Below are 12,679 nucleotides of genomic sequence, written 5' to 3' on the forward strand. Positions count from 1 at the left end.
TGAACTTAAACCTTATGGTATTTTTTGGAAAAAGATTCTGTGTCTCTCTGCATACAGAAAAGCTACTTATTGTAGGAATTGTCATTCAGCAATTTGTGGAGCTGTTCTGAGGGTCTGAGCACAATTCCTTCTTTCAAGATGTTAGACCTGCAGACCCTTAGATCCCTGGCTGTAGTACCTACCTAGCAGCTCAGTGTGCTAGCTGGTCTTGTCATCTGTGTAGAGAGCTCCAAAATTACTCAATTCATAGATCCAAAACTGTCTGTTGTGCCTGCACTTCTAACCTGCAGTTGCTTGGGATAAATCCAGACTACAGGCTTTATGGGAATGGATGTATTTTCACCATATTACCATAGTCATTAAACTACCATAAAGTGATGTTGTAGTTTGTGGACCAATTTCCTCAATTTGTGTGTACCTTTTATTCCTGTAGAGCTGGTGGAAACTTTCCGTACATCACTTAAGGATTATTTCCGAGACACCTGCAAGTTTGTGAGCATGGAGCGGGAGGTAGCTCTGGATCACCTGTTTATCGACGGGACACTTGTTCAAAGCCAAACTGAAACCAGAACTGGGAGGAATAGTGCAAAATCAATGGAAAAGGAGCTGGTAACTTGCAGTCTGCAAGAGAAGGAAAAGGTAGCAATTAATAGGAGCCAAATATTTCAAATCCCACGACATAAAGGCTTAGAGACTAAAGTGATTGTGGTGCTGGGAAAAGCAGGAATGGGCAAAAGCATTCTTGTTCAGAAGATCTGCCAGGACTGGTCCAATGGAGAGTTTTCTGAGTTTGAATTTGTATTTTGGTTTGACTGCAAGCAAATAAGCTTGCCTGAGAAACAATACAGCCTGAAGGAACTGCTTCTGGAGTTTTTTGTAAAGCCTCAAGAGGGAAGCAATGAGATATTTGAGTATATATTGCAAAATCCTGCTAAAGTCCTTCTGGTTTTTGATGGTTTTAAAGGATTTCATGATCACGAGAACTTTCCTCGCTGCTCAGCCAGCCAGCCTGGAAATGATTTGTGCAGTATAAAGGAGCTGCTTTCAGGACTCATCCAAAAAAAGATACTCAATGGTTGTACTTTATTATTTACAGCAAGACCAAAAGACAAGGTGAACCAGTACGTGTCCAGAGTGGATAAGACTATTGAAATAGTAGGATTTTCCCCTCAGCAGAGAGAACTGTACATAAGCAAATACTTGGAAGGATTACCCTGCTGTGACAGTGCACTGAAATTAATCAGAGAGCATGAGTACTTGTTCAGTCATTGTTACAGCCCTGTTATGTGTAGATTTGTTTGTTTCCTCTGTGAGACAGTGCTTGAAATGGGAGAGGAAAGCCTTCCTTTAACTCTTACTGAAGTCTTCCTGAAATTTTTTCAGCAGAAGATAATACCTATGCAAACAGATGTTACAACCACACAAGATCAAGAGAGTCTCACTACCCTAGCCCGGGTAGCCTGGTGTCTTGGAGAAAAGCACCAAAGTGCCATGAAAAGTGACCTTCTTCCTTCTAAGGAAGTTAAAGAGTTTGCTCTGAAATATAGATTTTTCCTGCCATTTGCATTCCCCAGACATTTGGATAGTGAAGAAGAGGAATTTGGGAGCATGTTCTCTGATTTTGTCATTCAGAATTTCTTGTGTGCACTTCATCTTTTGTTAGCAGAAGAGCTCAGGGACAAAAGTGTAACAAAGTACCTCTCTTTTCCATCCAAAAAGAAAAAGCCTTATGACTGGTTAGATTTAGTGCCTCGATTTTTGGCTGGATTGTTGTTTCTCCAGGATGATCCCTACTTCTGCTCCCTTTCAAATCAGGATGGAATACAACCAATGAAGAAGCAGAAAAAACTCCTGAAATACATTAGAAGGCTGCAGATTAATAACCTCTGTCCAGAGAGGTTGCTGGAGCTTTTATGTTGTATTTATGAAACACAAAGCAATTATCTCCTACAGCACGTGGCCTTAAGACTCAAGCCAGACTTGTCTTTTCTGGACATACCTCTTACACCACCTGATGTCCATGTACTGCACTCTATTTTAAAAAGGTCAAAAAAGAAGTTTTCCTTGGATTTGCGGAACAGTGGCATTGACATGCAAGGGCTGAAAGATCTGGTGAGCCTGACGAACGTGGCATCGTTCAGGTTGGTCACTCTCTGTACGTAGTAGCATCGCTCATAGCACTGCATGATGTAGATGACTCCTTTGTGCAGCAACAGCTGTCACATCTGTTGGTTTTACATGTTTTGTCACTTCACAGGGTCTCCCTCAGTGACACAGTCAGGCTCTGGAAATCTTTAGAACAGGCAAAAGACTACGAACTGCTGAAAGAAACTGCAGAGAAATTTGTTCTTAATCCCTTTAAGGCAAAGACAATGAAGGACATCAGTGACCTCTGCGACCTTGTAGAGATACAAGAGAAGATGGTGAATTGGTAGGCTCATTTATGCTTGGAAATCAATACTCTTGTACTAGCAATTTCAGAAATTGGGGTTTCACTGACAGTGCTGGACAAAGAAATTCTCTTTCTGTACAAAGAAGAAGTAACTCAGGAAGTGCAAGATCTGGTATCATCTCAGGCTGTCATGGCAGGGAGGAGCAATGACAACACCATGCAGAATATTTATCAAAACTGCCAATAAAAAAGCCAGCTGTCATGTTTGTATTCAGATTTCATATTAATCTCCAAGTATGCCATCATCCAGCTGCTTTCAGTTACATAACTTGGGCTGATTCTTTCCTCCATAGCACCTGGACCATAAATGAAAGCCTGATTTACACTAGTCACACATGGCCTGAGTCAGTCTTTTAGCTCATATTGAGGCTAGGGGGTTGCCTGCAATTAAAAGGACACAGAAATAAAAGTTTTGGTTTGTTTTTTAAGTTATTGCTTCCATTTTAAGATGTGCAGAATATTTTGATTAAAATATACACAAGAGTTTCATGTCTGACAGAAAATAGTTGATAGAGAAAAATGTATTTTTAATCTTTATTGGAAAAAGAGCAAACAACTGCACTATGAAAGGCACTTATCAGACTGAAATTATGCAACTGAAGAAAGGTTGGAGCAGAATTTATTCTGAATTTTCCTGGTTCATCAGTTAATGCAGCAGTGGTTTATTTCCTGTAAAAGTTTGCTAACAAATTATTCTTACAGCGCTGTTTTGGTTGCTAAAATATTTATCATGCTCTGGTTCCACTGTGATTTATTTAGTGCCCAAGATGCATCTGATTGCACCAGCTATGAAATTCCTGCCATCAGAAACCTCAGAAAACTCGAATTTGCGTAAGTGCTGTGCCTCTCTGCTGATTGATACAACTCCAATTAAGAAGTCATGGATATTGGCTGCAGTCCTTGAGCTGATGTGTAGTTAGTTTATGGTAAAGCATTATGTAAACCTATTTTGGTTTTCTAGGCTAGATTTATTAAATTGGCCAAAATTCAGAAAGCATCATTTCTCCTGCAGTGATACAGGTCAACAGAATTCTCCCAATTTTCTTTGATTTTAGTACAAGTGAACTCCTTACCGTTGCGTGTAGATCTTGTGCCACACGGTGAAAAATATCTTGACTGTTATCCAGCTGCCTGGGAAATACTTTTTTCCCCAGAAATTCTCAACTTTTCTATCTGAGTCTTCTGATATCATCTTCTACTGTATCAGAGCCTAGGCCATGAGAGAATTATGTCAGAGAATGGCTCCCAAATAAATGGTTTAACACCTTTTCCTGGAAAAAGGAAGGTTGACTTGGAAACACTTACTTTAAAAATGAAGTTTTAGTAACAGTTCTTTTTTCCCTCAAACTTTAAGCAGCTATTCTATTGCTTAAAATATCCTGTCATAGGCTGTGAATTAGTTTGGGCAGAAATTGCAGCAGTGCAATGGAGAACTCTCAGCAGTTTTTAATCTGTTTCCTGCTTTTCAGATCTAACCCAACCTAGGACTGTTATGCTTGGCCTCACTTCTGATTTTATGCTGCTTTCTCTTCTCCTGTCCTCTTGTTATTTCTCTTTATTTCAATTCTGTTTAAAATTTTAATTCTTTTAATTAAACTTTTTCTGATACCAAGGAAACCCCAAATAATAGGAGCTTAGGATCTAAGGGACAAATGCTTGGAGCCTGCCTATCAAAGTACAATTTATACTTTAAGCTGCAGTAAAATGCTGATTTTCAGTTAGTCTGAATTGCCAATAATTTGGGGGAAAATAGAGAAGGAAGAGAAATACAGGAATTTAAAATAAGTAAGATGAGTTTTACAAAAAGGAACAAATCAGTGACAAATACATGTGCCACTGACTCTGTGCAAGCAGCCCTGTCCTGCCTGTCCTTAACCTGTGTGCTCCTCATCTGGAGGCTTCACAGCAGAATTCCCTGCGGCAGGTGGTAGGGAATGGCTGCTCCTGAGGAGTGTGAGCAGCAGGGAAACAACTTAAAAGTTCTTAAGTTGTCCTGTTTGTGAGCATGTGATAAAACAGCTGCATGTCTGTATTTTCTTCCAGGCTGGGTCCAACGTGTGGCCCCCAGGGACTGCTAAAACTCGTGAAAATTCTTGCGGCATTTCCATCACTTCAGCATTTAGAGTGAGTTCTGCTACAGATCAGCTTTCTCCCACTGCTCCTCTGCAGCCCTTGATGAAGGGGGAGCTCTTGTACCCAAGAAACACTTTATTTGCCAATAAGACTCCTCACTTTGATGAACAAACTGAACAGCAGAAACATCCTGAGACTATGAGAGCTGACCAGAAGCTCTCCATTGTCTCTTGGGACAACTGGTGGTGGTTCATTCAGTACCCTCAGTCACCTTTCTGGGTGTTTCTGGGTGTTAAAAGCTTGTGGAAAAGGTTGGGTCCAGCCCCACTGGGTGCTCCCCTGTTCCTGCCACAGCCCTGCTCCACACTGCCAGGTCATTGATTCTTCACTGGAGCTCCAGAACGTGCCCTTATTCCTGACAAACCAATTGCCTCTTAATTTTGAACTTCTTTACACTGAAACAATTGTACCAGCAATAGTCAACATTCTGCCACTGGGTTTTGAGACGGCTTTTGGCCTTACTGGCTCAGCCCATTGGCCATTTGTCTGTATTGTTTCTGGCCTTTTTGTGATATTTTGGGAAAGCAATGAAGCTTTAAAACTGAAATGAGTCCAATATATCCCAGCATTATCTGTCAGATTAGAGGGGGATCCAGTATCTAAAATTGTGACTAGATATGAAGAAAAACTTCATTTCTAATACTCCCTCTCTGGAGAAGGAGCTGTTTGGGCAGGGACTTACAACCCCTGCTGGATTTGTCAGTTCTGTATTTCTGTGTGCCTAGGAAATCTCATTGCAGCTTAGCTGGAACATAACTATTTCATAACCATTTTAATAATATTGCATATCAAAGGAAATGGGTCAAGCCATTCAACTATTAAAAAAATTTCTGAGGCTATAAATTTGGGCAGCAGAAAGCTGCTTACTAGAAAAGCTGTAATTTTTGTGATGCTTCATGCTGATTGAGGCTACTGCAGAGAAGCAGCTTTTCAAGATAGATAGAGAGGTCTCTGAGGTGAATAAACCACAAAAATTTAGATTAAAAGGGGAGCTAATTCTCTCTCTGTCGTCACCCAGCCTTGACGCTCTGAGTGAAAATGGCATAGGAGATGAAGGAGCAAAGAGTCTATCTGAAGTCTTTCCAAACCTGACATCACTGGAAACATTAAAGTAAGTGCAAGGTTAACACCTCTGGGGAATTTTGAAAAGAAATAATTTAAACCTAGAGCCTTAAGGGACGGTGTGTTAACAATTATGGGCACAAGTACCCCATGGGCATGGAAGACCAATGAGTCTATGCAGATAATTAATCTGTAGATTCACTGGAGAAATAGGCTAATCCTATGGCAATTCCTCACTGCCCTTCAAGGGCCTTTTTTCTCTGTGTTTGATCTAAACAGACTGTCCAAATTCTATTTTTTTAAAATGTAAAATTAATTTTCCCCACATTGTAATAAATTAGAATAAATGAGCTCAACTAACAAAGTGATCTCACTTACTGTAGTTTATCACAGAATAAAATAACAGACGTGGGTGCGGAGAACCTCGCGGCAGCTCTTCCTTCCTTGTCTTCCTTAAAAGTACTGAGGTAAGCAGTTGTATCTGGTTGGGTTGTTTTATACAACAAACTTCGCTGTTTCTGTCAGAAATTACTGAACATGGAACAAACATGTACACTGTGCAGCAACCAAGATTTTGACTTTATTCTTGAATAAGAAAGAAGAGGAGAAAAAGCGTGACCCAGCACAGACATCCAGAAGGATACCTTGGGAATGTGACATGGACTGTACTGATTTTTAAACCCAGTCCATAATACTCACTTATGAATAATTCCTGGTACCACTGTGCATCCAGGACCATCATCTACTGCAATTCTATGTGGGGGTTGCTGAGCCCTGAGCCAGGTGTGTGTTTGTTGACATGGGAACAACGGCCCATCCCACTGCATTAATATACCTGGCATAGACCTGGATGGAGCAGGGAATGCAAGAATCCCTGGAGTGCAAGTCTGAAATAATTTGGTGATGTGGAAATTTTTTGAATGCTGTGCCTCAAATCTTTGAGCTTCATATTTTTGCAGATTTTTAATTCGATTTAGCGTAGACAGGAATGTTCTTATTATTCATAGAATGATAGAATCTAGACCTCTTTTTGCAGAAGCTGCACAAGGATATGGCCATTTGTCCTACTTGATACAGAAGATATGAAGCTGTGTTTTACACTTTAACTGCACATAAGCATAAGTTGAAAGTTAAAATGTACTAATCACATTTGAAACCCCTTGATCTAATATATAGTCTGTTTACATTATACCTTATTCACTTTTTACTATACTGGTTTGGATTTCTGCAGTTTGTACAATAACAACATCTGTGACTTTGGAGCAGAAAATCTGGCAAAAGCTCTTCCTGCAATGACATCTTTAAGAGTGCTAGAGTGAGTATGAAATCTTTTGAGAGGACCCAGGAAAGCTTTCTTCCTTGGAGACTAAAAATTCAAATGACCCATGCTTGGCTTTAGAAGATGCAGAAATTGAAGAAGAAAATTTCAGAGACATTTAGCAGGGAAAATGTGCTCATGTAGAGCCCAAACAGTCAGTGACTAGAAAAGATTAAATAGCAGTTCACCATAAAAACAAAAATATTGGTGTTAAGATGGGAGGGTCATGGGGGAGTTGGAGAAGGACCTCAGGTGCAAAGAAGAAGGAATTCCTGGGATGAACTAACATAGTGATGTTCCCATTTGACCTTTTGAGTATATTATTACAGGCTTTTTGAATCAAGAATCTATTTTGTGTTTGTTCTTTTATTTTTTCTTTCTTTCCCCATCTGCAGATTAGCCTAATAGTATTTTTGATTTTGAATTGTTTACACCACTACATGATGTGATCTGGATTAACAAAGTTGTTTTTATTCCTCAGTGTTCAGTACAACAAAATAACTGGTATTGGAGCCCAGCAGCTGACCAACAGCCTTCGAAAATGTCCCCATATAAAGAACTTGCTGTAAGTCTCTTGATAGGCTGTTTGCTGTACCTTCACTCTGTAAAAATGGGTTAGAAATCATGCTAAAGCTGTGCTCTGTATTGTCAGATTTATGAGACACAAATGAAGTCATGCTCAAAATACCAAAGCAGCCACAGTGATGTTAAAAGGTTGTCTCTGGGTTCAATTGCATTAGTCCCCCAGTCCCAGGCAAGCTCATCCTGCCTTAAGCAGGGTCTACATTGAGCCTCCCTTTGTTAATCTTCTGCCCTCCTGGAGAACCCAACCTACTCTGTGCTGCAGGACTTGTGTTTGGAGGACAAACAATGGGCAGCCACCATTAGAGCTCAATAGACTATAGATCTCAACACACATTCAGAGGAAGGGAGCTTGATGGAAAGTTAAAAAACAGTTACAGAGACAGGACTGTAGTGTGTCCTGTAACCAGAGTCAGGCTATGGAGGACAGAGCTGCTTTTTTCTAAATCAAAATACATTTTCCTTTGTTACATAGCTTAAATACTTTTATGGCATGATATGCAAAGGAAAAGGCAACTTAGAAAAAAAAATAGTGCCAAAACAAAACAAACAAAAAACAAACCAATAATAATCGACAAACAGGTGAAGTCTTTCTTTGTGCCTCATAAATCTGACAAATACAACAGCAATAACAAACAACAGCAACAACAACAAAAAAGCCACAAACATACCAAACACATCAAAAGCACTGTGAAGTAAATTACACTTCTTAAAATCTCTTTGCTTTCTGAATTTGCCCTCACAGGATGTGGAATCCCACCATTCCCCATGGAGTTCTTGAATACCTTCAGCAGCTGGACTCTAGGATCAGCGTGTAGCTTCAGAGGATCCCATAAAGGTAACAGAAATGCTGGCTCCCTAAGACAACAAGGTTTGTTTCTGTGGGAGCTGTTGATTTTGGGCTCACTGGAAGCAGCCCATGAACAGCATCCTTGTGTGTGTGCCCTAGAGTGGCACAGACCAATGTCACATCAGGGCCCCTTTCCCCACACTCACCTTGCATTCCCCATGTCCCTGGCACCTGCTCTACCAGACTGCAAGTGCTACATTAAGAAAAATGGACTTGACCTAGAGCTCCCAGTTCAGCCCAGTTCAGTGACTGGCAGCTGCCCTGCTTACCTTCTCTCTTCTGTTGCGCAAAACTAAAGCTCTCATATTTAATACATGAGTTCTGTACTCCTCAGAGACTGTTTTGTGTTAAGTCCTTTCACTTTTCCTCTCTTTAATACAAATCCTCAACAGCTGCTTGTATGAAGCTGTACTTAAACTGTCCTCAGAACAAACCACTGGTTCCTACGTTCCTTGTTCCAGCTTCGTTGTGTGGTTCAGCCACTGGTAGCCACTTTACTTCTTTGATTCTGCCTGCACAGTTTCAAGGATCCTTGAAATAATCACATTGTTAATAATTTAATAAGTTTGCTGGTGATCACCAGGATCTGACTACCTTGATGCTCCTGGACTGAAGGAGCTGCAGCCAGCAGGGGAAGTTAGGGTTTTGTGTAGGATTTCTGTTCCCAGTTTTCTGCCATGTGCTTCTGCTTGCTCTTAAAAAAAATATGCAGGATGCATCAGTGCAATGATCTCAGTGAAGAATGACATGCCAGAGTCAAGCTGGATACCAGAGACCCTTCAGCTTTCTTTCAGATGACAAGCAAACACACTGCAGTGCCATCACCAGCTGCATGACCTGTGCTTTGAAAGGGCCTGGCAATGGCTGCAGTTGCCAGTGGCTCCCCAAACCATGCAACCAGTTTTGCATGACTCCTGCTCTCAGGACACCAATCACCAGGTGCACACTGGGCTGTACATATGCCACTGACCAGGCTGCAGGTTGTGGAAGACTCAGGTGCCACAGCAGCTTTACAGGCTGGCTTTATAAAGCAGCAGCAAACTAACTCTCTGTCTTGTTGAATGACTGTACTTGGGAAAGAAGATATCAGGGATATGAACACCATGAGGAAACCTGCATTAACTGAGGAGAAGTAATGGCAGGAATTTTGGGTCCCATCTTCCAACCTTGAAACATGCAGCATCTCCCAGTCAGTGTTGTCTGTTTACAGAGCTCACCAAATACCTGATTTTGGTAATCTTAATGGTGATTAGGCTGATGGGCATACATGTAATATTCTGTTTTCATGATTTCACAGGCATCTTAAAGATCCTCTGTGCTTCATCATCTTCTTGCTGCTTTATGAATCGGTGGCAGATTTTCATGTTAGTTGTAAAAAAGGTCACATTTAAGTCTCTAAGTGATGCTTAAACATGGTAAATTATAGAGTTCAAATTTTCAAAGGTCCAGTTGTATTTCTACTGAAGTGAAGAAGAGTTAAGCAACATGCAGTTTCAAAGATGAAAAGAGCAGCTGGATACTGTGATCACCATTAAAGGACACCAGGAACACCCAGGACACGGATGGTGTAAAATTCCATCATCGACTCATCAAAGAGCAGACTGAAAGCTGCTGAATCTGCACCGTCTGAAGCAGTGACAGATCAAATCTGAATGTTTCATGACGCCAGTGGTAACTGTGATCACATTTGGTCTGTTGATTTGGGGCTTTCAAACCCCAGTGTTACAGATTTCACCTCTCTGTATGGGCTGATTTGAAGCATTAGGGTATGGAGCATCAAAAAGAATGGACAGTCCTAGAAAATGTTGTGATATTGTAAGATTATCCACGAGAATCTAGAAATGCTGTTTGATGCTTATCATCAGTGCTGTATTAAGGGACAGAAAGATATGTTCTATCACTTTCTTGATACAGAATCCTTAAAAAATTGGGGGGGGGGGTGAAAAAAGAAGTAATGAGAAGAAAGGAATTAAAACAGAAAAAATACAAAGGATTTTTCTGACATCACAGAGATCCAAATATAGACAAATACCTTCAGTTTACTGCACAAAAATCCTCAAAGTCACAGTCTTTGAAGGTTTTTATGTCTCAAATGAGAACTTTAAATTCATATACCTGGATTGAGATTTAACTTCTTAAATGCAGCTGGCAGTATAAATGTTTACAAGCATCAATTTTATACTTGACAGTGATATCACTACTGTGTGTGGTTTATGTGGTGTTCTGGTACAGTTATGAAAAACTAGGCAATCACAGGCAAAAACACATTGCAAAGCATTATCATGTCTATGCTGCTGGTCTCAGTCACAAGTGGGCCAGACACTCATCCTGCTGACTGCAACAGCAAACCAATTGTCTCTTTTTTTTATTTCTGCCCTGTGAACACGGAGAGAACTTATAAGTGTACAGAGACAACTGTCAGGTCAGGACTAGAGTTCTGGCTTCCTGTCAGATACAGTCTGAGACAGAACTATGAAAAAGGATGGAAAAAGCTAGAAATGTTTGATATGCTACAAATTGTGAAGGGAAGTGTACTTCACAGTTAGCTCAGGGTTAGTTCAACAACCTCTTTGAAATCTCTTCTGCTGACAATAGCACTGAAGCACTGACAATACTGACCCAAGGACCTCTGCAAACTGGAATCTCTCAACTAACCTCTCAAATACGCTGTTACTTGGTCTTTAAAAAGTCCCCAATATAAACAGTTCAAACCCACAATCTTTATGTTCTTTCCAGCAAGTTGTACTCCCCTGCTAATGTTTCAGAGCCTGCAGAATCTTGAGAGCAGGACAAATCAAAGAAAGAAGGGAGGAAGGTCTGTTTATTGTTTCTTAGAGCAAGGAATAAAACATTGCACATGAAGGAAGAGAGAGTAAGGTGGAAAAACTCAATGGAGAATATGATTGTAATTAGAATGTGGGGTTTTTCTTAACTATCTGTATGGTTCTTCTCTCTAGCCAGAGTCACAGATAAAAGGTCTCATTTATACCCCTCTCTTTGAGCTGCTTGAATGGAAGGTAGTTTGAGCCAAATCTTGTGTGATATTCCCAACAGCCTGCAGTGCTACAGCTATGCACATCTATGGTGAACCCTTGTCTTGGCTTCCCTTAACTAAGCTTTGCATGACAAGTGCCCCTTTAGGCATGTATTCTGCAGCTGCACTTTACTGTGACTGAATCTGAGAATGTGCTAAATATTACTCAGGCAGATGAATGTTACAGGACCCTGTCTGGACTGATAAAATCACCTTGGGTGTACTGCTGTTCTCTTTCTATGAGTTATGAGAGATGTATGTTTATAATGTACAGACTGTAAATTGTGAGACCATATTTTAGTTGTCTTTATACATCTTTTATAAAGTATTAATAAAAATATATGTTACGTTTTACAATACCTTGTAGTACCTGTTAAAAATTATTTTGATTTTTCTCTTGGAAACACTGTGAAACCACTGCTGGCTTCTGCCATGACAGGCTCAGGGCTTTACGTTGCAGGTTAATGGGAAGCACTGTGTGTGAGGGAGACAGGCTGGTCCTGCTGGCACTTAGCAGTTCAGTGGCCTGGAAATGGAGAAATAATTCTTTCCTAACAAGCAATTGGGTCTTGCAATGCCAACTGACAGACTCTAAGTTCAGGATCAGAAGATGCAAAAGGGCTGACTGAGGCTGTCTGCTAACACAGGCAAAAAGGTTTTTTCATCCTTTCTAAATCTTTGCAGTTAAAAGTTCTAAAATTAATCACAGTTCAAAGTCTGGGCATTTTTGTGGCACAAAGCTCCTTCCAAATGCTTTTGTCAAATGAGCGCCTCATGTATAGAGACTGAATTCACTGGCTACCCTGACAGATGCTGTTATGATCAAACCTGTGTTATACTTTTAAGAGAAGAAAAATGCTGCTCTCTTTATGCCACTCTCTTTTTGTTGTCAAAGAGCCTTGTTTAAATGTCAAGGATTGTGTTATGATGTTACTCTGTGACACTCTCCCAACCTTTTAAGTGTATGAAGATGAGCTGTTCTGAGAAATCAGAAATCCTTATCTAAAGTGCAGAATCTCCAAAATTACTTAGTGGAATTTGTATTGCTTTATCTGTGCACTGTGTGGCATGAACCCACTGCAGAGAAATTATTACAAACTCCTAGATACTGCAGTGAGTGCCAACAATGACAAACTGAACCATGTTCTTAAAATGGCATACATGTGGCCCTGAAAAACCAGAGGAGACATCTCTGAACAGTATCAATTTCTGATATACAGGCAGCAGGAATGCCCCTTTCAGCAGCAA

The 12,679-nt window shown here is 40.4% G+C and overlaps 1 protein-coding gene across 3 annotated transcripts in view; it reads left to right on the plus strand.

Annotated features, from left to right (window-relative positions):
- The window catches only part of CIITA (class II major histocompatibility complex transactivator), a 28,079-nt gene extending 16,289 nt beyond the window's left edge, over positions 1-11,790 (plus strand). For all 3 annotated transcript variants that reach the window (XM_071571228.1, XM_071571227.1, XM_071571229.1), the window contains 10 exons: positions 434-2,141; positions 2,258-2,431; positions 3,212-3,283; positions 4,496-4,576; positions 5,604-5,696; positions 6,031-6,114; positions 6,879-6,962; positions 7,447-7,530; positions 8,293-8,385; positions 9,695-11,790. In XM_071571228.1, coding sequence (XP_071427329.1) covers positions 434-2,141; positions 2,258-2,431; positions 3,212-3,283; positions 4,496-4,576; positions 5,604-5,696; positions 6,031-6,114; positions 6,879-6,962; positions 7,447-7,530; positions 8,293-8,365 — 2,453 coding nt within the window. In that variant the 3' untranslated portion in view covers positions 8,366-8,385; positions 9,695-11,790. The remainder of the gene's footprint in view (positions 1-433; positions 2,142-2,257; positions 2,432-3,211; positions 3,284-4,495; positions 4,577-5,603; positions 5,697-6,030; positions 6,115-6,878; positions 6,963-7,446; positions 7,531-8,292; positions 8,386-9,694) is intronic.
- The last annotated feature ends 889 nt before the right edge of the window (positions 11,791-12,679 follow it).

This window comes from Pithys albifrons, chromosome 16 (genome assembly GCF_047495875.1).
Source record: "Pithys albifrons albifrons isolate INPA30051 chromosome 16, PitAlb_v1, whole genome shotgun sequence".
In the NCBI taxonomy this organism is placed as follows: domain Eukaryota; kingdom Metazoa; phylum Chordata; class Aves; order Passeriformes; family Thamnophilidae; genus Pithys; species Pithys albifrons.